Source organism: Tachysurus vachellii, chromosome 20 (genome assembly GCF_030014155.1).
Source record: "Tachysurus vachellii isolate PV-2020 chromosome 20, HZAU_Pvac_v1, whole genome shotgun sequence".
In the NCBI taxonomy this organism is placed as follows: domain Eukaryota; kingdom Metazoa; phylum Chordata; class Actinopteri; order Siluriformes; family Bagridae; genus Tachysurus; species Tachysurus vachellii.
The window spans coordinates 20,688,076-20,714,907 of NC_083479.1; the positions used below are offsets into that span (position 1 = coordinate 20,688,076).

At 40.8% G+C, this 26,832-nt stretch overlaps 1 protein-coding gene across 1 annotated transcript; it reads right to left on the reverse strand.

Moving 5' to 3' along the window:
• Nucleotides 1-653: 653 nt before the first annotated feature.
• anxa3b (annexin A3b) lies at nt 654-25,261 on the reverse strand. The gene is made up of 30 exons (XM_060896697.1): nt 25,156-25,261; nt 24,826-24,866; nt 23,350-23,397; nt 23,163-23,244; nt 22,974-23,068; nt 22,007-22,120; nt 21,726-21,816; nt 21,561-21,640; nt 21,377-21,433; nt 20,854-20,947; nt 20,656-20,751; nt 20,494-20,552; nt 19,413-19,535; nt 17,366-17,425; nt 8,026-8,085; nt 7,091-7,192; nt 6,122-6,221; nt 5,676-5,716; nt 5,329-5,376; nt 5,151-5,232; nt 4,925-5,019; nt 4,430-4,543; nt 3,930-4,020; nt 3,765-3,844; nt 3,616-3,672; nt 2,878-2,971; nt 2,606-2,701; nt 2,450-2,508; nt 1,828-1,950; nt 654-1,208 (listed from the first exon to the last, which is right to left on the reverse strand). The coding sequence occupies exons 2-30, from the start codon at nt 24,838-24,840 to the stop codon at nt 1,143-1,145; spliced, it is 2,322 nt and encodes a 773-aa protein (XP_060752680.1). The 5' UTR covers nt 24,841-24,866; nt 25,156-25,261; the 3' UTR covers nt 654-1,142.
• Nucleotides 25,262-26,832: the final 1,571 nt, after the last annotated feature.

Genomic DNA, 26,832 nt, shown 5'->3' on the forward strand with positions numbered 1-26,832 from the left:
CGTCAGCAATTTTATGAATGATGTTTGATTTCACTTTGCACTTTTCTTTTGTTTTATTTGCAGCATTTTAATGAGATTCGTTTTTTTTTCCAGTGTATTTGATGATGATGTGTAAACATTATACACTCATTTTAACAATAATAATAAGATTTATTTTTTAGTTAAGTTTATCCCAAAACTTTTATTATTATTATTATTATTATTATTATTATTATTATTATTAAATAAACAACACCAGTACCACTGCTACTCCATTAATTTTTATTAATTTTACTATTTAGTAAAATAGTTTTTGTTATAAGATATTGGGGTCACGGTGTCTTAGTGGTTAGCATGTTCGCCTCACACCTCCAGGGTTGGGGGTTCGATTCCCACCTCGATACCCGTGCCTCGGGGGTTTCCTCCGGGTACTCCGGTTTCCTCCCCCGGTCCAAAGACATGCATGGTAGGTTGATTGGCATCTCTGGAAAATTGTCCCTAGTGTGTGATTGCGTGAGTGAATGAGTGTGTGTGTGTGTGCCCTGTGATGGGTTGGCACTCCGTCCAGGGTGTATCCTGCCTTGATGCCCGATGACGCCTGAGATAGGCACAGGCTCCCCGTGACCCGAGGTAGTTCGGATAAGCGGTAGAAGATGAATGAATGAATGAATGAATGAATGTCATAAGATATTTATTTTAAATCTGTTTATTCTGTCCAACACCAAAGATGAAGTAAATTCATTCAGATTCTGAACGAAAGGATTTCGAAGCGGTTCATTAGTTTGATGTTATTGTGATTTTCTACATTTTTATTTGTTTAAGTCGTCTGCGGTAACACAATCAGAGCAAATTATTAATTATAGTGAGTTTTATTTTTCAGAATCTTTTCTCATATATATCGCTCAAAGCTTAAACACACACACACACACACACACAGCATTGATTTACAATGTAAAAAAATTTAAGTAATTAAAATGCTTCAGTCACATCCACATCTTAGACGTCATATAGTTTCTGTAATATCTGTAATTATAAACATTAAGCGTTTGATTTAGTAAAAAGAAAAAGTGAAAGTGATTTTTTTTGAAAGTGATGATGTTCTGCTTTTGTCTCTTCCTCTCTGCTCCTGTGTGTTGTTCAGGGTGATGAGGTGGACTTGTAGCTCAGGCCTTATCGTCCGCTCCACAGATCCCCAGCAGCGTCTTCTCATAATCTCCTGACGTGTCCGACTGGAACACACACAGGTTTATACAGTTTTTACACAACACTGACCTTTAACCTGACAAACACTAAATACACAACAACAACAACTACACAACTCTGACCTTTAACCTGACAAACACTAACTACACAACAACAACTACACAACACTGACCTTTAACCTGACAAACACTAAATACACAACAACAACTACACAATGCAGGACACCTTTCATTCTGTTCAACAAAACTTCAATCATCCTGAATTTTAAACAATAAGGGAGCTCAAATTCAGAAACAGTGACATGAGTTAGAAATAAAACCTCAGGTTCCTTTAAACTTGATGTGCATCAGCTGCTTCGCCGATTCACTGGAAATAAAAATGTTTTTCTCCTCCCTGATTCACTCGCTTCAATCTCGAGTGCAAAGGAAAAGATCTGCTTATTACTGATGCGAACGGAAGCCGGAAAGATGAAAAGATCTTTCTTTCTTTCCTTCTTTTTCATTTTGTTAACCTTTTATTTTGTAGTTTGTTCCTTTTTATTTCTGTTCTTACATTTTTCCTTTCGTTTTCGTTCTTTTAACTATCTTTATTCTTTTTCATTCACTTGTCTTACCCCTTTAGTATAAACTCTTCACTATGACGTACCTTGATGTCGGAGTATAACGAGCGGCCGTACAGTTTTTTATACTCTGCCTTGATGTCCATCAGATCGATCTCAGAGCGACTCACCATGATCCGAGTCAGCATGGCATCGTTGGTGCCCGCACCCTGAAAAATAATATGAGATAGTAAATAAATAATTAACCACAAATCAGGAAGCTGACGTGTGACACAAACCGCACTGAACAGTGACCTGAACACTGGATCTAAAAAAAAACAAAAGCAGCACCGCAATAAAAGTGGGCGTTTCTGTGTGGGGGAAAAGGTGGGTTGGGCCAAGCAGTGAAAGTCTGTCATGTCCATGAGCTGTAATGGTGGGCGTGTCCATGAGCTGTAATGGTGGGTGTGTCCACGAGCTGTAAACAGTGGGCGTGTCCATGAGCTGTAAACAGTGGGCGTGTCCATGAGCTGTAATGGTGGGTGTGTCCACGAGCTGTAATGGTGGGCGTGTCCACGAGCTGTAATGGTGGGCGTGTCCACGAGCTGTAAACAGTGGGCGTGTCCACGAGCTGTAAACAGTGGGCGTGTCCACGAGCTGTAAACAGTGGGCGTGTCCACGAGCTGTAAATAGTGGGCGTGGGCTGTGTGATCTGTTAGCGTACTTTACCTTCATACTCTTATGGAGAAGTTCTGCCATGTAAGCTGGGACGCTCTTCACACATTTCACTGTAAGGACACACAATCATCAGTATTACAGGAAAACAAACAGCAATAAACACCAGTTTAATCCAAATAGATACAAAAAGATAAAAGTCTGTCATACCAACAGCTACTAAAACGTTCTCTAAATCTCCGGACATCTCGCTCTCGATGCTCTGCTGCAGGGTTTTCCCGCTCAGGTTCTTATATTCCACCAGGGCTTTAAATAAAACACACACACATACACACACACACACACACACACACATACACACACATACACACACATACACACACATACACACACATACACACACATACACACACACTTTGATTTCTGTACAGGTTCTGATAGAGCTGAGAATTTTCATGTTCAGTCTCCAGTCTGGTTCTCACTTTGTCTGAGCTGAGGAACGCTCCTGCGACAGAGGATCTCGATGAACTTGCCCTCATCAGTCCCCCATTTTTTCTCTCCAGCCTCATACAGGGCCTGTGCAGTGAAGACTCAGGGTAAGTTTGGGAAACGGACAGATGTGGGTTCATGGTGTTATACACAGGACAAAACTATTTTGTGTAACGTAAGTGTGCGCTTCTCATTTTTCTGCAGCGATCTGACGTGCTATTTAACATTAATGGCTATTAATAAAAAAAACATACAATACTGAGGTATTTCTATACTATAAACAATACATTCACAAGCACATAGGCCACACCTCCTTCCTTAAAAGTAAATAGCACATAGGCCACACCTCCTTCCTTGAAAGTAAATAGCATAGGCCACACCTCTTTCCTTAAAAGTAAATATCACATAGGCCACGCCTCCTTCCTAGGCCACACCTCCTTAATTTGGAGCAAATAGCACAGACACCACACCTTCATTAGGTGTGATAAGCAGAGGCCACACCTGCATTTTAAATAATGAAATGTGGCCACACCTACTAAATGCAGAGGGGAGGGGCATTACCTAATTAGGGCATTTTCCAACAGACTTTTTAATCACATTAAATAAGGTGTATAAGCTCCACTCCCCTGCACTCCTGCCCTGTTTACACCCCTAATCATTTCCTGCTTCCAAACATTTGCATAAAAAGAGATTTTAAACAAAAAAAATCTGCAGTTTCTGTTTGACTTTACCTTCGCATCAGCTTTGGCTTTAGCAGCGTCCACATTTTTGCTCTCGTCTCTTTTGCCCTGCGAGTTAAACAAAGCCAACAGCTCATGTTACACATGCTACTCATTTTCCTGCAGATATATTTGTGTATACAAATCCACAAAGCACCAACCTCAGCTAGAGTGATCAGAGTTTTACAGAAGTCTCCTCCCACCTCAGACTTCAGGTCGGAAGTCAGCGCTTTCCCCGTCGCTGTGACACACCGTCATTAACATTACCTCAACATTTCAGCGTGTAATAATCACATGATCTAAACATGAATAATAAAACTATAAACCTTGTTGGTATGCGTCAGACAGAGCTTTGATCTGATGGTTAGATCTGGAGGCCAAGATCTCAATCAGCGTGCTCTCTGTGGTTCCAGCTCCCTGAGACGACAAAGAGAGAGACTTAACTGCATTAAAGCATCACACACACACACACACACACACATATACATTTATAAAAATGTTAATGGTAGCATTAGCGTTAAAGTTTTGCAGTTATTCTGCTAACATCTGCTGTTTTGTGCTTTCTGCAGCATTGCTCCTGAAGTCTGTGTTCGTTCTGCAAGACCGGAACCCACTAGCAAGCTAGCTGGCTAATGCTAGCACATTGGCTAAAACTCAGTAGAAAGATTGATAGAGTAAGTGCTCTCAGAAGAACGACCGCTCTTTTGCCGAACTTCTTTCGGTTACAGACGTCTGATCCTGGTTATTGTTAAATGGAACAAAAATAGATCCTATTTCAATCACAACACAAAACATCACACAAAATGTAAACATGTAAAGCTCTTACTTGCATTGCGTTTTTAATTTCCTGCATGTCGAACTGAGCCGGTGGAGTGACGAGAGCCACCAGGATCCTCTCAAAGTTTCCATCAGTGTCTCCCTTCAGATCGTCCACAAGACACTGCGGATCAACATTCACAGGAAACCGCAATCACTGAACAGCGGCGTGAAACGAGCGGCGACTTCTCACTTTTACGTAAAACAACAAACTGTCCTGAAGAAGTTACAAAACCTCTGACTGTTACAAAGTGCAGAGACTTGAGACTTCTTCCATAAATGTTATAGAAGCTTTAATTCTCCTTACAGAAATCTCATCCATGTGGAGCATCTGCCAAACGAATGAGATGTTTGTATGGAAACAATACGTGCACCAAAGACAGGGTTACTGTTGTAGATTTTTTTTTTGTTTGTTTGACCAATCAGGATCCAGAATCCGACAGCGATAAGAAAAGATAAAGGAGATAAATTGCGGTGTGTGTTAGAGCAGTACAGGAGTTTTTACCTTTCCAGTTATGTCCTTGTACACTTTACAGATCTGCTGACGCTGAGCGCTGCTTCTCTGAGTCAGAATATCGATCAGAACCTTCTCATTGGTGCCTTAACACACACACACACACACACACACACACACACACACATGTAATCTTTGAGATATTAAGAGTGTTGTTTACCTCCACACCACTCTAAGGTAAATTTATTCAGGGTGTGACAGTAAACATTCCTCTCACCGAATCCCTCGATGGCCTTCCTCAGAGCAGCAGCATCTTCATGTGGATTAAAACCCGTTTTATCCTTAACGGTTCCTCGACTCTGAGAGACAGAACAGAACATCACGCAGCACATTGATAACCTGCTCATGTGTAAGTGAGGAAGAAGAAGATGATAAAGACAAAAGGACGGTCTTACTTGGTTGGACATTGAGTCTGGGGAGTCCAGAAGGAGGCTCAAATCATCCTGAAACACACAACACACAAGAGCGAATCAATCCTAATCCATGCTCAGAAACCTTATATCCGTTTCTCCAAAATAACATCATTGTAAACATGACCTGATATTTGTTTTCTTAATCTAAACAAAGGTGTGTGTAGAGGCTGGCTGCCAAAAACATGATCAGAAACACTGCACATATCGTTTGGTATCGATTATCGATTTCTCTTCAGTTTATTAGAAAAATTGGCCGGAGAACAACTTCACGTGTACGTTAAACATCTGTACTTTTGTGTATAAATGTCGGGAAATAATTCTTGACTCACCCACGGTGAAGACATTCCAGCGGATATGGTGGGTTGTAGCTCTGCAGAAAAAGATTATACAGTTCTTTTTCTCGTGGTTTTCCTCCTTGTGCATTCTTTACATTTCTGACACTGCATCATAATTCTGACTTTTTCCCCTGATCCTAATCCTGATCCTAATCCTGATCCTAATCCTGATCCTGATCCTGATCCTGATCACACAGAGAACACATCTCTGACTTATTAGATCACCTGTAGCTTTCTAAAGCCAGTGTTCTGACCATTAACTCTGCACCCAGAGGAATAAACACTACATGAGGACTTATTTTACTCTCAATAACAGGAGAATGGACTTAAAATCGACCCAAACTTGATTAAAATACGGACCAAGAGAACATCCGGATTATTTTCTCAAGCTAATACAAATAAAAAGTCCACACTGTTACTTTACCTGGATAATAACCTACTTGAACAGTCGTTAGTCTTTTTCAGGATGGTGTTTAGACCAAGGAAACGTCCGGATCCTGTATGGAATGAATCAACTTCCGAAATCAACGCAGTTTTATACTAGCGATGGGCGTCACGAGTCACTTCACTGAGTCGACTCATTGGAATTGGTTCACGACGTTGATTCGTTAGATTCAGCTCGTAGATTTTTAAGGAACTAATCCCTGCTGTACACAACACACACGCATTATTATATCATTTCTTTCTTTTTTACGGTATCTTGACGTAACAAAACGTTAACTTGTCGTGATGATTTAACGTTCTCCTGATGTTCTAGACTCTTTGAAAATAAACCGTGTTGAATTCTGACACACCCAAGGTGTGAGTTCCAGTTTGATTATGATGTGATCATCACAGGATGAGAGTTTCTGCTGTTCATGAAATTGGACTAAAATTAAATATGTGACATGAAATAAAAAGCCGTAATTTACACTGAATGTGTGTGACGTTAAAGCAGATCAATCTACACACAGTGTGTTAAATGCTGTGTGTTCATTTTAACTACTGTGTAAAACAGCTAAACAATTCTAACACAATTTTTATTAATATTGACACAAATTGTGTATAGTGGAGTGCTACACATAATTTGTGTAATTTTTCTACACCTTCGTATTAAGAGTGTAGAGGCGGTACAAGCGCGGTAAAGCAGCATCATGGATGATCTTGTGTTACAGCCCAGCCTAGGGATGAGCTGCACAGAGTAATAGCTCGGGATTCAGTGGATTGATACCTTTACAAATATACTGATTAGAGAAAAATGAATGCTGTGACAAAGCCTGATTTGTTTCCTAATATGCCCGTAACATTATCATTAACTTACGTTTATAAACAGCTATTCTAACCTCGTTTTACATGTAGTAACGCGAACAGTTAGCAGACATCATTTGGCATTAACATGTAGCCTAACTATAATAACTTAGCTATCTTACCTGCACTGAACCCATGTAGGCCTGGCACTGTTGTTGTTGTTGGAGGGTCAGGCTGATTAGCATCAGCAACTGTGGCCTGACGTTACTTCGTGCAGGTGAGAGCTTCTCGCAGAAAAACAGAGCAAAATAATTTTTTTCATGAAGATTATTCTCATAATTCTGAGATAATTAACTCATTAATTCATAAAAACAGAGCAAAAAACTTTTTATTCATGAAAAATGATCTCATAATTCTGAGATAATTAACTCATTAATTCAGAAAAACAGAGTAGATTTTTTTTCCTCAAGTGAATGCAATACGCTTCCGTAGGATTGTGTTGATTCTGTTGGTGCAGATAAATTCACCAGTAAGTTGGACCTCCTTAAGGGTTATTGGCAGGTTCCCCTTTGCCGCTCGTGCAGCTGAGATCTACGCCTTTGCTACACCTGATAATTTCCTCCAGTATACTGTTATGGCATTTGACCTCCGTAATGCACCTTCAGAGACCAGAGGCTGATGAATAGAGTGTTGGGGGATGTTCCGAACTGTGCAGTATACTCGGAGGATGTGGCTGTCTTTTCAGATACCTGGAAGCAACATCTTAACCACTTAGAACTTGTTTTTACTCACCTCTCAAATGCGGCCTTAGTTCTGAACTTGGATAAATGTGAGTTTGGTAAAGGAGTTGTCTCCTATTTAGGTAAGCAGGTAGGACAAGGGGAGGTCAAGCCGTTAAGTGCCAAAGTTCAGGCTATATGTATGTTCCCAGCTCCTAAGATGAGGCGTGAGCTCAGTCAGTTTTTAGGTATGACTGTATACTACCGATGTTTTTGTAAAATCTTCTCTGATGTGGTTTTACCCTTGACTAACTTACTATGTAAAAATGTATTGTTCAAGTGGACTCCAGAATGTCAGTCTGCCTTTGAGTCTGTAAAACTTCTCCTGACTAGCTCACCAGTTCGGTCTGCTCCAGACTTGAGTAGATGCTAGTGGCACAGGTGTAGGAGCGGTGCTTCTACAGGATGAGGATTTTGGGATTGAACACCCAGTTTGTTATTTTTCAAAGACGTTTTTAAACGTTTTTAGCTTAACTACAGCACCATTGAAAAAGAAGCACTTGCATTGCTGTTAGCCGTTCAACATTTTCATCTTAGTGATAACCCCAGGCTGATACAAGTCTTTACTGACCACAACCCACTGGTGTTCTTAAATCGTATGTGTAATACGAACCAGAGGCTAATGTGCTGGTCGTGACCATGCAATGTTTTAATTTAGTGATTGAGCATAAAAAGGGCAACCAGAATGTGTTGGCTGATGCCCTGTTGCAGGGTTGATTTTTAAGGTTTGTTTGTTTTTTCTTTTGCTGATTGTGAACCATTATGAGGTTCACACTTAGGGAGGAATGTGTTACAACCCGTGATTTTGTGGACTGTATTGTGTTCTGTACATGTCTGTGTGATTCCAGGCCAGAGTTTCCAGCCTGCCGTGATTCTGCCCCATAACTATGACCTCATCACTGATCTCCTGTATGAAGAGGAAGCAGAAGAAGAAGGTGGAGGGTGTTAGTAGTGGTGTGTGTTAGTAGTGGTGTGTGTTAGTAGTGGTGTGTGTTAGTAGTAGTAGTAGTAGTAGTAGTAGTAGTAGTAGTAGTAGTGTGTGTTAGTAGTGGTGTGTGTGTTAGTAGTAGTAGTAGTAGTAGTGGTGTGTGTTAGTAGTGGTGTGTGTTAGTAGTAGTAGTAGTAGTAGTAGTAGTAGTGGTGTGTGTTAGTAGTGGTGTGTGTGTTAGTAGTAGTAGTAGTAGTGTGTGTGTTAGTAGTGCTGTGTGTTAGTAGTAGTAGTAGTAGTAGTAGTAGTAGTAGTGGTGTGTGTGGTAGTGGTAGTAGTAGTAGTAGTAGTGGTGGTGGTGGTGGTGGTGTGTGTGTTAGTAGTGGTGTGTGTGTGTGTGTATTGCAGTGTTGTGAGAGAATGATTATTGTGTTTTTGTCATAGTTCCTGTTCTGGTTTTGACTTCTGCTTGTTTCTGACTTTCACTGTTTCTGACTTTCACTGTAATATTGTTCACTGTGTCACAGGCCGTAGGGATCTGGCTGCTCTTTTTTCTTTGGGTGTGGCTCAGTTTCCCCCCTGTGTGTTTTCTGGTAAGGAGTCAGGGAAGTCCCACTGTATTTTTCTTTTCTTTGTTTTAGGTAAGAATAGTTGCCTGACTATTAGACTTTTTTGTGTATTATTTTGGCTTGGGCCACCCTGAAGAGACGCCATTGTACTTTTGGTTGTATATATTATTTATCTCTGAAAATAAACCAATACCCTTACCTAGAAATTCTATTTTGTGTTGTTTTATCTTTTGTGAATTTATAAAGGATTAATAAGTAAATTTCCTAAACTGTTTGCTGTGCCGTCCCAGACTACAGTCACTGAACATGACATTGATGTGGCTGATCATAAACCGATAAGACAACACCTATATCAGTAAACCCTTCTAAGCGTGCAATTATGAAGCAGGAAACTGATTATTTATTGGAAAATAGATTAGCTATGTATATACTGTATATGTGACACAGTACACAGTGAAATGAGACGACGTTCCTCCAGGACCATGGAGCTGCATAGAACATCACAGAGATAAGGACTTAATTAAGTTAGTCCTAGACACATAAAGTGTATCTGTACAACCTGGTGTACACAGTGTGAGACACAAGACAAGAAAACAGTGAGAAGACTAGAAAGACAGTACAGGACAAAAGACAATGCAGGAGAAAAGACAGTACAGGACAAAAGACAATGCAGGACAAAAGACAGTACAGGACAAAAGACAAACAATACACAAAAGTCAATGCACCAACACAGCGGCAACCAGAATACATACTGTATATTCAATAGTACAACCCAAATTCAGAAAGTTTTTTTATTTAAATAAAATAAAAAATAAAAGACTTTTAAATCACACAAGCCATATTTTATTCATAATAGAACTTAGATAAGTGGCTAAATTTTACATTTTTATCCACTAAATGACCTCATTTCAAATTGATGCCTGCTACAGGTCTCAGAATAGTTGGGACTGGGTCATGTTTACATGGTGTAACATCTCCTCTTCTTTTCAAAACAGTTTGAAGACGTCTGGGCATCGAGGTTATGAGTTTCTGGAGTTTTGGTGTTGGAATTTAATCCCATTCTTGCCTGATAGTTTGTGGACATCTATGTTCTATTGTGAATAAAAAAAACTTTACAAATGTAAAAAACGTCCTAACGTGAGGTATTGTATATGTTATGTGAGGTATTGTAATGTATTGTGTAAAACAGCGTTTGACAGAACGTGTAAGACAACATGTGTAAAGATCCAAAACAGTGTGCAGAACAACATGTAAACAGTTTGATATGATGGTGCTGTAGACATGGATGTGTATTGGAAGAGTGTGTATTTGGTGTATTTTCAAGAAAATGAAGTCATGACAAAACAAGAACGAAATGATGTGATAACTCATGGTCTCTTAGGAGTCTGTACATAAAAGATACTACATCTCCTTTTTCTTGGCGCTATACATTTTATTTCTTGAACCGGTGAAGTTTAAAACATTTAATATAATTTCAGCAGCACGGCCCTTTAACCGTCTCTGATCCAGGGTGCTGTATCATGTCTGTGCTCTGCCACTTACAAAGCTGGTATATGTGAAGAAAAAGAATTTCACTGCTTAAGTATATGTAACAATAATAAATGATATTTATTTATTAAATAAAGGCTGATGGATAACATTGGGTTTGTTCCTGATGAAGAAGACGTCTGTGTCCGCTTGAGCTGCCTCTGTGACGTGGGATTCAAAGAGCAAAGTCTCGTGAAGTTTATAGACAGAATCATGAGTATGTAGCCTACAAAGGAGAAATACGAGAAACAGTCTGTTTAATATAAATCAGTTTCAGCTAAAACGAAAGTAGTCACAAATATAGTCACAAAAAGAAGGAAGACAGTAAATGGCCAAACATTAAAAAAGGAGGATGCAGATAGTGAAACAATGGTCATGAGGTGAGAGAAAGTTCATGAGAACTGAACGTGCCAATTCACTCAAAATGTACCAAAGGAGTTCCAACGACCGCTTGAGATGATGATAACGTTTCTCACCATTCCATATGACAACAAATCAGTTTTCTTACAGCTATAAAACATTGTGGAGAGAGATTTGGTGTTTGTGTATAAAATTTTAATATCATACGAGATGGAGAAGTAGCACTTGCTCTCTTTACTCCCCCTGTGGGAGTCTTTCTGTATTTCCATTAAGTTAAACTTTATTTTGTGTGTGTGTCTGTGTGTGTGTGTTTGTTGTGCTCTGTACAGTACAGTTCAGTTATCGGGGAGTCTGATAGCTTGTTGAAAGAAACTTTTACACAGTCTAGTCGTGAGGCCCGAATGCTCTGGTACATTTTTCCAGACAGCAGGCGGGTATAAAGAGTGTGTGTGAGGAGTGTGTGTGGGGTGAAGAGTGTGTGTGAGGAGTGTGTGTGGGGTGAAGAGTGTGTGTGAGGAGTGTGTGTGGGGTGAAGAGTGTGTGTGAGGAGTGTGTGTGTGGTGAAGAGTGTGTGGGGCGAAAAGAGTGTGTGAGGTGTGAAGAGTGTGTGTGAGGAGTGTGTGGGGTGAAGAGTGGGTGTGAGGGGTGTGTGGGGTAAAGAGTGTGTGTAGGGTAAAGAGTGTATGTGAGGTGTGTGGGGTGAGGAGGTGTGTGGGGTGAAGAGTGTGTGTGGGGTAAAGAGTGTGTGTGGGGTGAAGAGTGTGTGTGAGGGGTGTGTGGGGTGAAGAGTGTGTGTGAGGTTTGTGGGGTGAAGGTGTGTGTGGGGTAAAGAGTGTGTGTGGGGTGAAGAGTGTGTGTGAGGGGTGTGTGGGGTGAAGAGTGTGTGTGAGGTTTGTGGGGTGAAGGTGTGTGTGGGGTAAAGAGTGTGTGTGGGGTGAAGAGTGTGTGTGAGGGGTGTGTGGGGTGAAGAGTGTGTGTGGGGTGAAGAGTGTGTGAGGGGTGTGTGGGGTAAATAGTGTGTGTGAGGGGTGTGTGGGGTGAAGAGTGTGTGAGGTGAAAAGTGTGTGTGAGGTGTGTGTGGGGTGAAGAGTGTGTGTAAGATGTGTGTGGCGTGAAGAATGTGTGTGGGGTGAAGAGTGTGTGTGAGATGTGTGTAAAGTCCACAATGCTGTTGGCTTTGCGGACGCAGCGTGTGGTGTCTGTGATGGAGGGAAGAGAGACTCCAATGATCTTCTCAGCTCTCCTCACTCTCCACTGCAGGGTTTTGTGATAGTGCAGTTCACAAACCAGACAGTGATGCAGCTGCTCAGGATGATCTCAATGGTCCCTCTGTAGAACGTAGTCAGGATGGGGGGAGGGAGATGGGCTTTCCTCAGACTTCATAAGAAGTAGAGACGCTGCTGTGCTTTCTTGGTGATGGAGCTGGTGTTGAGTGACCAGATGAAGTTCTCCACCAGATGAACACCAAGAAACTCGGTGCTCTTGATGATCTCTACAGACGATCCGTCGATGTTCAGTGAAGACTGATCGCTCTGTGTTCTCCTGAAGTCAACATCCATCTCTTTAGTTTTATCAACATTCAGAGACAGTTTGTTGGCTCTACATATTAACAATGGGCTTCATGCAGAGATCATGAGCAAATGAAATCTGAGATCACGACAATAACGACTTTTGTTATTTTGAAATAACGAGAAAATGAAGTCGTTATCATGACAAAACAAGATCGAAATGATGTGATAACTCATGGTCTCTTAGGAGTCTGTACATAAAAGATACTACATCTCCTTTTTCTTGGCGCTATACATTTTATTTCTTGAACCGGTGAAGTTTAAAACATTTAATATAATTTCAGCAGCACGGCCCTTTAACCGTCTCTGATCCAGGGTGCTGTATCATGTCTGTGCTCTGCCACTTACAAAGCTGGTATATGTGAAGAAAAAGAATTTCACTGCTTAAGTATATGTAACAATAATAAATGATATTTATTTATTAAATAAAGGCTGATGGATAACATTGGGTTTGTTCCTGATGAAGAAGACGTCTGTGTCCGCTTGAGCTGCCTCTGTGACGTGGGATTCAAAGAGCAAAGTCTCGTGAAGTTTATAGACAGAATCATGAGTATGTAGCCTACAAAGGAGAAATACGAGAAACAGTCTGTTTAATATAAATCACTGCCATGTCATTCATTCATTCATTCACTCATCTTCTACCGCTTATCCGAACTACCTCGGGTCACGGGGAGCCTGTGCCTATCTCAGGCGTCATCGGGCATCAAGGCAGGATACACCCTGGACGGAGTGCCAACCCATCACAGGGCACACACACACTCTCATTCACTCACACACTCACACAATCACACACTACGGACAATTTTCCAGAGATGCCAATCAACCTACCATGCATGTCTTTGGACCGGGGGAGGAAACCGGAGTACCCGGAGGAAACCCCCAAGGCACGGGGAGAACATGCAAACTCCACACACACAAGGCGGAGGCGGGAATCGAACCCCCAACCCTGGAGGTGTGAGGCGAACATGCTAACCACTAAGCCACCGTGCCCCCCACTGCCATGTCAGTTTCAGCTAAAACGAAAGTTTTACTCCTGCAAGGCTGTTATGACTTGTGGAAAAAAGGGTCACAAAAACAAGGAAGGCAGTAAATGGCCAAACATTAAAAAAGGAAGTGACAGATGGTCATGAGGTGAGAGAAAGTTCACGAGAACCGAATGTGCCAATTCACTCAAAATGTACCAGAGAAGTTCCTACGACCGCTTGAGATGATGATAACGTTTCTCACCATTCCATATGACAACATATCAGTTTTCTTACAGCTATAAAACATTGTGGACAGAGAATGAAAACACTGCTGAAAAACACACACCATCTATTTGTAGCGGTAATGACTTAATACCAAACAAATCGATAGATAATGTCGTAGATAATATTTCTGTTTTTGATCAGTATTTATCAGTGTTGTAATGTAACGGAGTACAAATACTTCGTTACTGTACTTAAGTAGAAATGTCACGTATCTGTACTTTACTTCGATATTTAAATTTATGTCAACTTTCACTTTTACTCCACTACATTTCCGAGATAAAATGTCTACTTTTACTCCATTATATTTCCACTAAACATCTTCGTTACTCGTTACTACAAAATAAAATCAGAAGAAATGTGTGTGACTGTAATAATGGAGGTTTGGTGAATCACTGCTCCTAGACTGCATTACGTTCCGCACGCTGTACGAGAAGCACAGGGACGCGCAGCGTGCACGCGCAGTCAGAGCTGGAGGCGCAGCGTGCACGCGCAGTCAGAGCTGGAGGCGCAGCGTGCACGCGCAGTCAGAGCTGGAGGCGTTTATCTATAACGTTAATTGGCGGAAAGCCGCAAAGACGGCAACCAAAAGCAGTGAAATGTCACTATTCTTATTACCAGAGTTGTAGCACAAACAAAATATTAATGCAAACAATCCATTCAATACTAAATAAAAATAACATTTATTGATTTGGTCTTTGTCTTGTGAATATTAGTTTATTAATGACTGCATTCATTAGACACACTGTTTGTAGAGAATACACACATACATGAACTGATCTGATTCAAGACCGGCATCATTACATCATGCATAAAATTTTGGTGTCCACTTTTGCCATTTAATAATCCCATAACTTTTGGCTTACTATGTAGTCATATAATATATAATATAAAACTCTTCTTGTTTTAAATTCTCACTGAGGACTAAAACCCCCTAAAGATGAGACCCTAGAACCGCCCCTGATCTTATGCCTACAGAAAATCACTGAAAATTTACTTTTTACTTTTATTCAAATACTTAAGTACATTAAATATCAGAAAATGACTTTTGATACTTAAGTACAGTAAATATCAGATACTTTAAGACTTTTACTTGAGTAATATTCTAAAAGGAAACTTTCACTTCTACCAAAGTCTTTTTCTAGTACGATACTTGTACTTTTACTCAATTATTGCTTTCTAGTACTTTATACAACAATTTAGTCTGTTTTAATTCCATTCAAGTGACTGACTTATTTTCACTGATTTAATGATCAACCTGCACACTGGATCGCTTACCCACATTGTTCATTAAACAGATATTACCAGTAGCTACTGACCCCATTCTAAAGATAATAAATTCTTCCCTTAGCACTGGTTATGTGCCAAAATCTTTTAAGCTAGCGGTTATCAAACCTTTGATTAATAAACCTGACCTTGACCCAACCCAGCTGTCCAACTATAGGCCAATATCAAACCTCCAATTTATCTCCAAGAGCCTAGAAAAGGTTGTAGCTCAGCAGTTATGTTCAGACTTACATAGGAACAATATTCATGAGCACAGAGACAGCACTGGTTATAAGTTGTAAATGACCTGTTACTGGTCTCTGATCAGGGTTGTGTCTCTTTGCTGGTATTGCCTGATTTTAGTGCAGCTTTTGATACCATTGACCATGTTATTCTACTTGATACTGTAGTCTAGAACATGTTGTTGGTGTTAAAGCGACAACTCTCTCCTGGGTCGGGTCTTATTTGGTGGATCAATATCAGTTCGTAAATCTAAATGGTGACCACTCTAACAAACTAAGGTAATGTTCGGTGTTCCGCAAGGTTCTGTTTTAGGCCCATTGCTTTTCCACCTACTGTATATATGCTACCCCTTGGTGCAATTATCCGTAAACATGGTATTGGCTTCCAGTGTTATGCCGATGACACTAAGTCAGATATACAGTAAGTCACCATCTTAATAAGATTGAAGATTGTGTAAAGGACATTAGACAGTGGATGCTTACTAACTTCCTCCTGCTTAACTCTGACAAGACAAAAGTGCTTTTATTAGGACCGCAGGCTATTTGGTAGCACGTACCTAAAGTACTACAGTCTCCAGCAGGAGGCAGAGCTTTTTCTTACAAAGTCCCACAGTTATGGAACAGACTTCCAATTAGTGTTCAGGACTCAGACACAGTCTCAGTGTTTAAGTCCATTTTTTAGCCTAGCTTTTTATGAATAGAATTTCTTAGGTAAAGGAGCAGATCTGGAGGCTTTATGGGCATTGAGTGTTTGGTGAACTGGGATGTCTGGGTGTTGTCTCCTTCACACCCTAGCAAGTTGTTTAGGTTTGCAGACTGTGGAGTGGTGAGACGCTTTACATCTCAGGAAGCCCTCATGTCTGTGTTACCTTCTGGCTCTAGGCTTTTAGTTATGCTGTCATAGCTAGTCTTTATGGAGTCTCTTTCTGCACTTTACACATAATGTACATTGTCCATCACCTGATTACAATTATACCTATCAATTTTCTCTCTCTCTCTCTCTCTCTCTCTCTCTCTCTCTCTCTCTCTCGCTATATATGCCACTCCCTAGCCCCCAGTGTTCTGAGTTCTTAATCTGATCGTCTCTTCTTACGGAGCTACTACGTCAATCCTGATGTTCTACACCTGGTTGGAGTCTCGTTGCCCTGGTGGTCAGGGATTGATCTTCATGGTCAGCCAGTGACTCATGGGATTGTTGTGGATGGAGCTGCCTGGAGACTGTCATGCCTTCTTTGAGCCAATGTTTGTCCAGTATCCTAAATGAGGATGAGGTTCACTTCTGAGCCTGGTTCCTCTCAAGGTTTCTTCCTCCTATCATCTCAAGGAGTTTTTCCTTGCCACCGTTGCCTCAGGCTTGCTCATTAGGGATAGGAATAGCTAAAATTTAAATAATATTTTTCAATTACCTTTAAAAGTTAATTGTTTGTATTTATATACAAATAAATTGAATTTGAATGCGTTTCTAAACCGTGCTGTTATGGGTCGATAAATCAACTTGGTAACAGTCACTTTGTTTCATCACACCACCCTGTTGTAGGTTATTTTCCTATAACAGCACAACAGAGTTTTATTCACTTTAAATCAAAGCAACTTGTAACCTGTTTCATGAACAATTGTTTAGTCCATGTGTAATTTGTCCCCATCTTCTGGCTGTTGTTTAGTATTACAGCCGCAGCACTACATTTAGCATGAACTCAGGGAACACACACACACACACACACACACACACACACACACACACACACACACACACACACACACACACACACACACACACACACACACACACACACACACACACACAGTTTTAAATTGTAAATAAATTTTAATGACATCCAGTTTCTTTAATATCTTTAATTATTGACATCAAAAGTGAAAGTGATTTTTTTTCAAAGTGATGTTCTGCTTTTGTCTCTTCCTCTCTGCTCCTGTGTGTTGTTCAGGGTGATGAGGTGGACTTGTAGCTCAGGCCTTATCGTCCGCTCCACAGATCCCCAGCAGCGTCTTCTCATAATCTCCTGACGTGTCCGACTGGAACACACACAGGTTTATACAGTTTTTATACAACACTGACCTTTAACCTGACAAACACTAAATACACAACAACAACAACTACACAACACTGACCTTTAACCTGACAAACACTAACTACACAACAACTACACAACACTAACCTTTAACCTGACAAACACTAACTACACAACAACAACTACACAACACTGACCTTTAACCTGACAAACACTAAATACACAACAACAACTACACAACACTAACCTTTAACCTGACAAACACTAAATACACAACAACAACTACACAACACTGACCTTTAACCTGACAAACACTAAATACACAACAACAACTACACAATACTGACCTTTAACCTGACAAACACTAAATACACAACAACAACTACACAACACTAACCTTTAACCTGACAAACACTAAATACACAACAACAACTACACAACACTGACCTTTAACCTGACAAACACTAACTACACAACAACAACAACTACACAACACTAACCTTTAACCTGACAAACACTAACTACACAACAACAACTACACAACACTGACCTTTAACCTGACAAACACTAAATACACAACAACAACTACACAACACTGACCTTTAACCTGACAAACACTAACTACACAACAACAACAACTACACAACACTAACCTTTAACCTGACAAACACTAACTACACAACAACAACTACACAACACTGACCTTTAACCTGACAAACACTAAATACACAACAACAACTACACAACACTAACCTTTAACCTGACAAACACTAACTACACAACAACAACTACACAACACTGACCTTTAACCTGACAAACACTAACTACACAACAACAACTACACAACACCAACCTTTAACCTGACAAACACTAAATACACAACAACAACAACTACACAACACCAACCTTTAACCTGACAAACATTAAATACACAACAACAACTACACAACACTGACCTTTAACCTGACAAACACTAACTACACAACAACAACTACACAACACCAACCTTTAACCTGACAAACACTAAATACACAACAACAACAACTACACAACACTGACCTTTAACCTGACAAACATTAACTACACAACAACAACTACACAATGCAGCACACCTTTCATTCTGTTCAACAAAACCTTCACTCCTGCTGAGACATCATCAATAAGCATTAATAAGCATTAATAAGCATTAAAAGTTATAAACGTTGCAGAAATTTGGGGACAGCTACATGCTTCTGAATTTCTGATGCAAACTGGAGGATGAAAAGATCACAGCTGCTCTGTGTAAATGAATCAAATCATTTCTTTATAATGAAACCATTTGAAACGATTCACGTGTTGATCTGATTCAGTCTTCACGTGGAATGTTAATTATTGGTTTTTAGAACATTTAAAACAGCTGAACTTCAGCGTTACTATCATTTGTCCAGAGTCAAATAAACAAACTGATTCAAACGAGTGGAATTGTGCAGACACTCGACTCACTTAATCAGACCGTTCAAATAAATTGACTCTCTCACCGTTTCTTCCTTTATTTCTTTCTGCCACTTTTTGTTTGTTATTATTTCGTTTTTCTTGTTTGTCATTTTCTTTCTTTTCTTTCCTGTTTTTTAATGATTCTTTTCTGTTTATTGTCTTATAGTTTCTTTACTTTTCCCTTTCTCACACTTTTCTTTTTCTCTTTCATGTATGCACTTTTCATTCTTTATTTCCTTTATTTATTGAGCTGTGTGTCTATAATTGCTTTCTCATTAGCTTCATCCTTTTACAGAAGACCAATGTCAGAGAAATTGGTAGAGAAAACAAGGCAGAGAAAATTGAAAACTAGTAAAATCAGAAGAAAGAGGAAGTAGGAAGTAAGGGCAGAAAATCTCACACACACACACACACACACACACACACACACACACACACACACACACACACACACACACAGTGAGGAGCAGTTGATAGTCTGTGTGATTATTAAGTATAAACTCTTCCCTGTAACGTACCTTGATGTCGGAGTATAACGAGCGGCCGTACAGTTTTTTATACTCTGCCTTAATGTCCATCAGATCGACCTCAGAGCGACTCACCATGATCCGAGTCAGCATGGCCTCGTTAGTGCCCGCACCCTGAAAAATAATAATACAAGAGAAGGCAACAAATATCAACACACTGTACAGATATCATGCACCTGTATCTGTTTAGGATATAATAGGTGTGTCTGTGTGGACTGACACAAGGGTGTGTCTGTATAAACTGACAGATGGTCTGTGTGTCTGTGTGCTGAGTGTTGGGCGTGTCTGTGTGCTGAGTGTTGGGCGTGTCTGTGTGCTGAGTGTTGGGCGTGTCTGTGTGCTGAGTGATGGGCGTGTCTGTGTGCTGAGTGTTGGGCGTGTCTGTGTGGACTGACAGATGGGCGTGTCTGTGTGGACTGACAGATGGGCGTGTCTGTGTGGACTGACAGATGGGCGTGTCTGTGTGGACTGACAGATGGGCGTGTCTGTGGACTGACAGATGGGCGTCTGTGGACTGACAGATGGGCGTCTGTGGACTGACAGATGGGTGTCTGTGGACTGACAGATGGGCGTGTCTGTGGACTGACAGATGGGCGTGTCTGTGGACTGACAGATGGGCGTGTCTGTGGACTGACAGATGGGCGTGTCTGTGGACTGACAGATGGGCGTGTCAGTATTCTGACAGATGGGCGTGTCAGTATGCTGACAGATGGGCGTGTCAGTATGCTGACTGATGGGCGTGTCAGTATGCTGACTGATGGGCGTGTCAGTATGCTGACTGATGGGCGTGTCAGTATGCTGACTGATGGGCGTGTCTGTAAGGTGTTTTTATCTCTCGTTCATCATTCTTTCTTTTTATCCTCTCTCTGTTTTGTTCTTAATTTTCCTTTTCAATCTGAAAAACATTTTATTCTGTCATTCTTTTCTTGTGTGTGTGCATGTGTGTGTATGTGTGTGTGTGTATGTGTGTGTGCGCATGTGTGTGTGTGAGTGTTTGTGTGTGTGTGTGGTTCTGACCTGCTTCTTTCTGACTTTCTTATTACTTTATATATCTTTTTAAAGCGTACTTTACCTTCATACTCTTATGGAGAAGTTCTGCCATGTAAGCTGGGACGCTCTTCACACATTTCACTGTAAGGACACACAATCATCAGTATTACAGGAAAACAAACAGCAATAAACACCAGTTTAATATAATGAACGTCTACAAAAAGATAAAATAATTAATACATACCAACAGCTACTAAAAAGTTCTCTAAATCTCCGGACATCTCGCCCTCGATGCTCTGCTGCAGGGTTTTCCCGCTCAGGTTCTTATATTCCACCAGGGCTTTAAATAAAACACACACATACACACACACACACTTTGATTTCTGTACAGGTTCTGATAGAGCTGAGAATTTTCATGTTCAGTCTCCAGTCTGGTTCTCACTTTGTCTGAGCTGAGGAACGCTCCTGCGACAGAGGAGCTCGATGAACTTGCCCTCATCAGTCCCCATTTTTTTCTCTCCAGCCTCATACAGGGCCTGTGCAGTGAAGACTCAGGGTAAGTTTGGGAAACGGACAGATGTGGGTTTATGATATGATGTAACACAATACACATGTGGTTTATATTGTGCAAATGATTAATTCTATGCAGCTATTAAGACACCAGAGGCCACGCCTCCTTCATTAAGACTAACAGGCAAAGTGGCCACGCCTCCTTCATTAAGACTAACAGGCAAAGTGGCCACGCCTCCTTCATTAAGACTAACAGGCAAATTGGCCACGCCTCCTTCATTAAGACTAACAGGCAAAGTGGCCACGCCTCCTTCATTAAGACTAACAGGCAAAGTGGCCACGCCTCCTTCATTAAAACTGACAGAAGTAGAAGCCACACACAGACTATGCCTACTTCATCCTGAGCCATTAGAGGGGGGAGGAAAGGGGCATTAGGGTAGGTCACACGACTTTACCTTCGCATCAGCAGTGGCTTTAGCAGCATCCACATTTTTACTCTCGTCTCTTTTGCCCTGTGAGTTAAACAAAAACGAGCAGCACACGTGACACACGTTACTCAAAAACGAGCAGCACACGTGACACACGTGACTCATCCGAATCAATCAGACAAAGAAGAAAAACCTGCCACAAAGCACCAACCTCAGCTAGAGTGATCACAGCTTTACCGAAGTCTCCTCGCACCTCAGAATTCAGATCGGAAGTCAGCGCTTTCCCCGTCGCTGTGACACACCGTCATTAATATTATTACACGCTGAAATGTTGAGGTAATCACATGATCTAAACATGAAGAATAAAACTATAAACCTTGTTGGTATGCGTCAGACAGAGCTTTGATCTGTTGGTTAGATCTGGAGGCCAAGATCTCAATCAGTGTGCTCTCTGTGGTTCCAGCTCCCTGAGACGTTAAAACACACATTAAAAACATAATGAAAACAAATAAGTGTAATAGTGTGTGCGTCTCATGTATGACAATTTTACTCTTTGTTAATGAAGTCATGATTAAATTAGATCAAACAGGATCGTGAATGTATTTGAAATGACCACAAAACAGGAAAACACAGAAGAAAAAAAGGAAAAGCTCTTACTTTAATCGCCTTTTTAATTTCTTGCATGTCGAACTGCGCCGGTGGGGTAACAAGAGCCACCAGGATGTGCTCAAAGGGTCCCTTAGTGTCTCCCTTTATTGCGTCCACAAGAGACTGCGAATCAACGCACACAGAAAACCTGAGTCACTGAACAGCTTCCTGAAATGACGCTCTGAGACATGGGATGGTGTGATGAAGTGAATGTGAATCATTCGACCATTCATTCATTCATCTTCTACCGCTTATCCGAACTACCTCGGGTCACGGGGAGCCTGTGCCTATCTCAGGCGTCATCGGGCATCAAGGCAGGATACACCCTGGACGGAGTGCCAACCCATCACAGGGCACACACACACACACTCATTCACTCACACAATCACACACTACGGACAATTTTCCAGAGATGCCAGTCAACCTACCATGCATGTCTTTGGACCGGGGGAGGAAACCGGAGTACCCGGAGGAAACCCCCGAGGCACGGGGAGAACATGCAAACTCCACACACACAAGGTGGAGGTGGGAATCGAACCCCCAACCCTGGAGGTGTGAGGCGAACGTGCTAACCACTAAGCCACCGTGACCCCCCTGAATGTGAATCATTTTTCTATAAAAATATTAAAATATCCTATAAAACATAATATTAATTTACACCTATAAAGTTATTAAGCACTTGCAGTGGAGACTCCTTCCATTAATGATATGTAAGAATATTCTCTTTTAAGAAAACGTGACCGAACGAGCTGTTGCTATAGAAACGATAACGCAGCAGAACGAGCGCATTCATTTAAATTTGCGTTACATTCAGAGCTGCTGTTAGAGAGAATGAATTAACACCTCACCACCAATCAGAATGGAGTCTGTAGGAGTGGTCATGAAAACGTCAATGGGAAAGTGTATTAAAACTCTGTTGGTCTGTGGGCGGAGCCTCGACTACGAAGCCCTTCATGAGCTGAGTGAAGTTTTTTACCTTTCCAGTTGCGTCCCTGTACGCTTTACAGATCTGCTGACGCTGAGCGCTGCTTCTCTTAGTCAGGATTTCGATCAGAACCTTCTCATTGGTGCCTGAACACACACACACACACACACACACATATGTGATCACTAAAACATTGTGTGTGTTCTTCACAGTGGAGGTTTTCTGAAGCGTTTCTCTCACCGAATCCCTCGATGGCCTTCCTCAGAGCAGCAGCGTCTTCATTTGCATTGAAACCCGCTTTATCCTTAATGGTTCCTCGACTCTGTGAGACAGGACAGAACAGAACATCATGCAGCACATTAATAACCTGCTCATGTGTAAGGAAGGAAGATGATGATGATGATGAAGAAGACAAGGATGGTCTTACAGGGTTGGACAGCGAGTCCGGGGAGTTCACAATTTGGTTCAAATCATCCTGAAACACACGACACACAAGAGCGTATTAATCCCAATTCATTTAATCTCACTGCAGATTCTAAAAGTACAGATTATATGTTTACACCCTGAATTTTTACATTACATCTACAGCATTTAGCAGACACCCTTATATCCAGAGCGACTTACATTTTTTATCTCATTTTTATACAACTGAGCAATTGAGGGTTAAGGGCCTTGCTCAGGTGCCCAACAGTGGCAGCTTGGTGGACGTAGGAATCGAACTCACAACCTTCAGACTGGTAGCCCAACACCTTAACCGCTAGGCTACAACATCCCTAGAACAGCTCCTCCAACGACTCGTTCTTTACACCAGACACCATGTTTAAGCATGTTTAAGCATGTTTAAGGGGATGTGGTAGCTCAGTGGGTAAGGTGTTGGGCTACTGATCGGAAGGTCATGGGTTCAAACCCCAGGTCCACCAAACTGCCACTGCTGGGCCCCTGAGCAAGGCCCTTAACCCTCAGTTGCTCAGTTGTAAGTCACTCTGGATAAGGGGGTCTGCTAAATGTTGTAAATGCCGTAAATGTAAGCTCTCAATCTGATGCGAACACATGGAGCAATACAGTGTGGATCCACTTGCATAATTATACAGGTTCATTTCATTCTGCACATCAATGGTCTTACTTTCTCATCCTGCTTGTTTTTTTTTTATTATTATTATTAATGATTATTTTTTATGATACATTTTTATCTACATGGGCTATGCGGATCTAGCTGATAAAAAAGGCAGGGTGTAAAACAATTACACCTTCACGTACACACCACACACATTCCTCAGATGACTTTTGGTTAAATCACAGGAACCCAGCCCTTAATACAAAAGAAACTATGGCAAAGCAATCAAACAGGTTTACGTCTACAAGACGAGCGGTGTGTCGTGTTTGTCACGGATCTTCCTTCATTAACACAGACAACAAAATGAACATTCGTTAATCTGATGAAATCTTTACGTCTCTAAACCAGATCTTGAGAGGATCTCGAAGCTGTTTTGCTAATTATGAACATTCAGTAACATTCGCAAGCCCAAACACACCAAATGTGTGTAAACATTCTAAATATATTCCTATATATATATAACTACTGTAATATATTATATTTTATTAATTATTCACAAAACAACAATGTGGGTTTTCTCACAGATGAAAAACATCTTTACGATGATTTCTCTTTACTTTATTACACTATTGGCTTGTTTACAACTTCACACATGAGTTAAACATCTGTAGCATCTGTCATCAGTATTTATCCACACAGCTTTTAATTTCAACCTGACAGTTGATTAGAGACAAAGATGAAGAGATTAAACAAGTGTCTCCTGTTTGGTGGGTTGGATGCAGCCACGCCGACTCTCAGTTTAGTGTTAATGCAGCATTAACACAGCAAACACAACATTTCTTGACTCACCCACTGAAAAGCCATTCCAGATGTTATGGTTGGTTGTAATCCTGCAAATAAGAGATTATACACTTTATTATTATTCTGTTTCTAACACTGTATAATGATTAACACTTCAGTATGAGCACAAAAACAAGAAGCTCCTCACTTATTAGTTCACCTGTAGATTACCATTAACACTGCACAATAAGGAACAAACACTGCATAAACACTGCATTAAAGCTAATAGGACACGTTAAAGCCTCAAGAATGACTCAGAATCGATTCACATACGCACATCTACCTGAATCACTTTCTGCTTTATTTTCCCTATGAAGTGGTGATAAAAGCCTGTATTACCTTCTCCTTTAACACACGATAGTCTTTACCAGGGTGGTGTTTAGACCGGTTTTGGAGGAAGTCCGAAATCTGCTCACCTTTTACAGTAGTGATGGGCGTTACGAGTCACTTCACTGATTCGATTCTTAAGAATCACGAGATTTGATTCGTTCATTTGATTCACCACTCAGGCGCCATACAAACTTTTCCGATGTTCACGATTAAAAATAATGTTCCGTGTCAATTTTCCCCCAAATAATTTACCACACAGTCCCTTGCAGACGTATCGATCAGCTTTTCCACATTTTGTAATACTAAAACAAACACTAGCACAAAGAGTCAACAACATTTGATTCGTTCCTAGAAATTGACTCAGATGATTCAAGTGAATCGTGTTCAAGGCAGTAGGTGTTGTTAGACCTTATTAACCTTATTAACCATTATTTGAGTCTGGTTCCTCTCAAGGTTTCTTCCTCTTATATCTAAGAGAGTTTTTCCACCCCACAGTCACATACAAATACGTTTAAATATATCGAATATTAATCTTTATATTATTCTTTATAGTAACATTTTGTTCTATGTTTATGTTCTGTGAAGCTGCTTTGAGACGATGTCAATTGTAAAAACCTCTATACAAATAAAATTCAATTCAATTCAGTTTGATTTCTATAGAGCTTTTACCAATTGACATTGTTGGTTAATATAAAGAATAATATAAAGATTAATATAATACAAACATTCTAGATTAATATTAGACTTCTATTTAAATGTGTATGTGTTTATCCCCAATGAACAAGTCTGAGGTGACTCAGGTGACTGTGGGGAGGAAAAAGTCCCTTAGATGGTAAAGGAAGAAACCTTGAGAGGAACCAGACTCAAAGGGGAACCTCATCCTCATCTGGGTGACAAATTTGAATTGAATTGCATTGAATTAACATCTTAGCACCAACTCCTTAGGAAACTACAGCCTAAATGGAATCTCGAGTGATAACTACAAATTATTTTGACTCCAACTTGTAGGTGAAGTGTTTTAGTCACTCTCACTCACTCATCTTCTACCGCTTATCCGAACTACCTCGGGTCACGGGGAGCCTGTGCCTATCTCAGGTGTCATCGGGCATCAAGGCAGGATACACCCTGGACGGAGTGCCAACCCATCGCAGGGCACACACACACACACACACACACACACACACACACACACACACTCTCTCATTCACTCACGCACTCACACACTACGGACAATTTTCCAGAGATGCCAATCAACCTACCATGCATGTCTTTGGACCGGGGGAGGAAACCGGAGTACCCGGAGGAAACCCCCGAGGCACGGGGAGAACATGCAAACTCCACACACACAAGGTGGAGGTGGGAATCGAACCCCAACCCTGGAGGTGTGAGGCGAACGTGCTATTCAGATGTTTAAACTGAAACCATGAACTGTGATATATCACAGCACTTTCATTTCCTTTTCAGACATCTGCTCCGGTCATAAAATAATAATACTTCATTATACATGAAAACCAAATGAATTTATGTTGATGGATTATTAACTTTAAGGAAGAGAGAAAAGACAAAAGACTGATGAAGGAGCATCAGATACTCAGACACTCAATCAAGAATAATGTATAACTATAAATGGATAAATGGTACAATTATGGGCTGTTATGCGAAATTAATCCGCAGGAAAATATCACG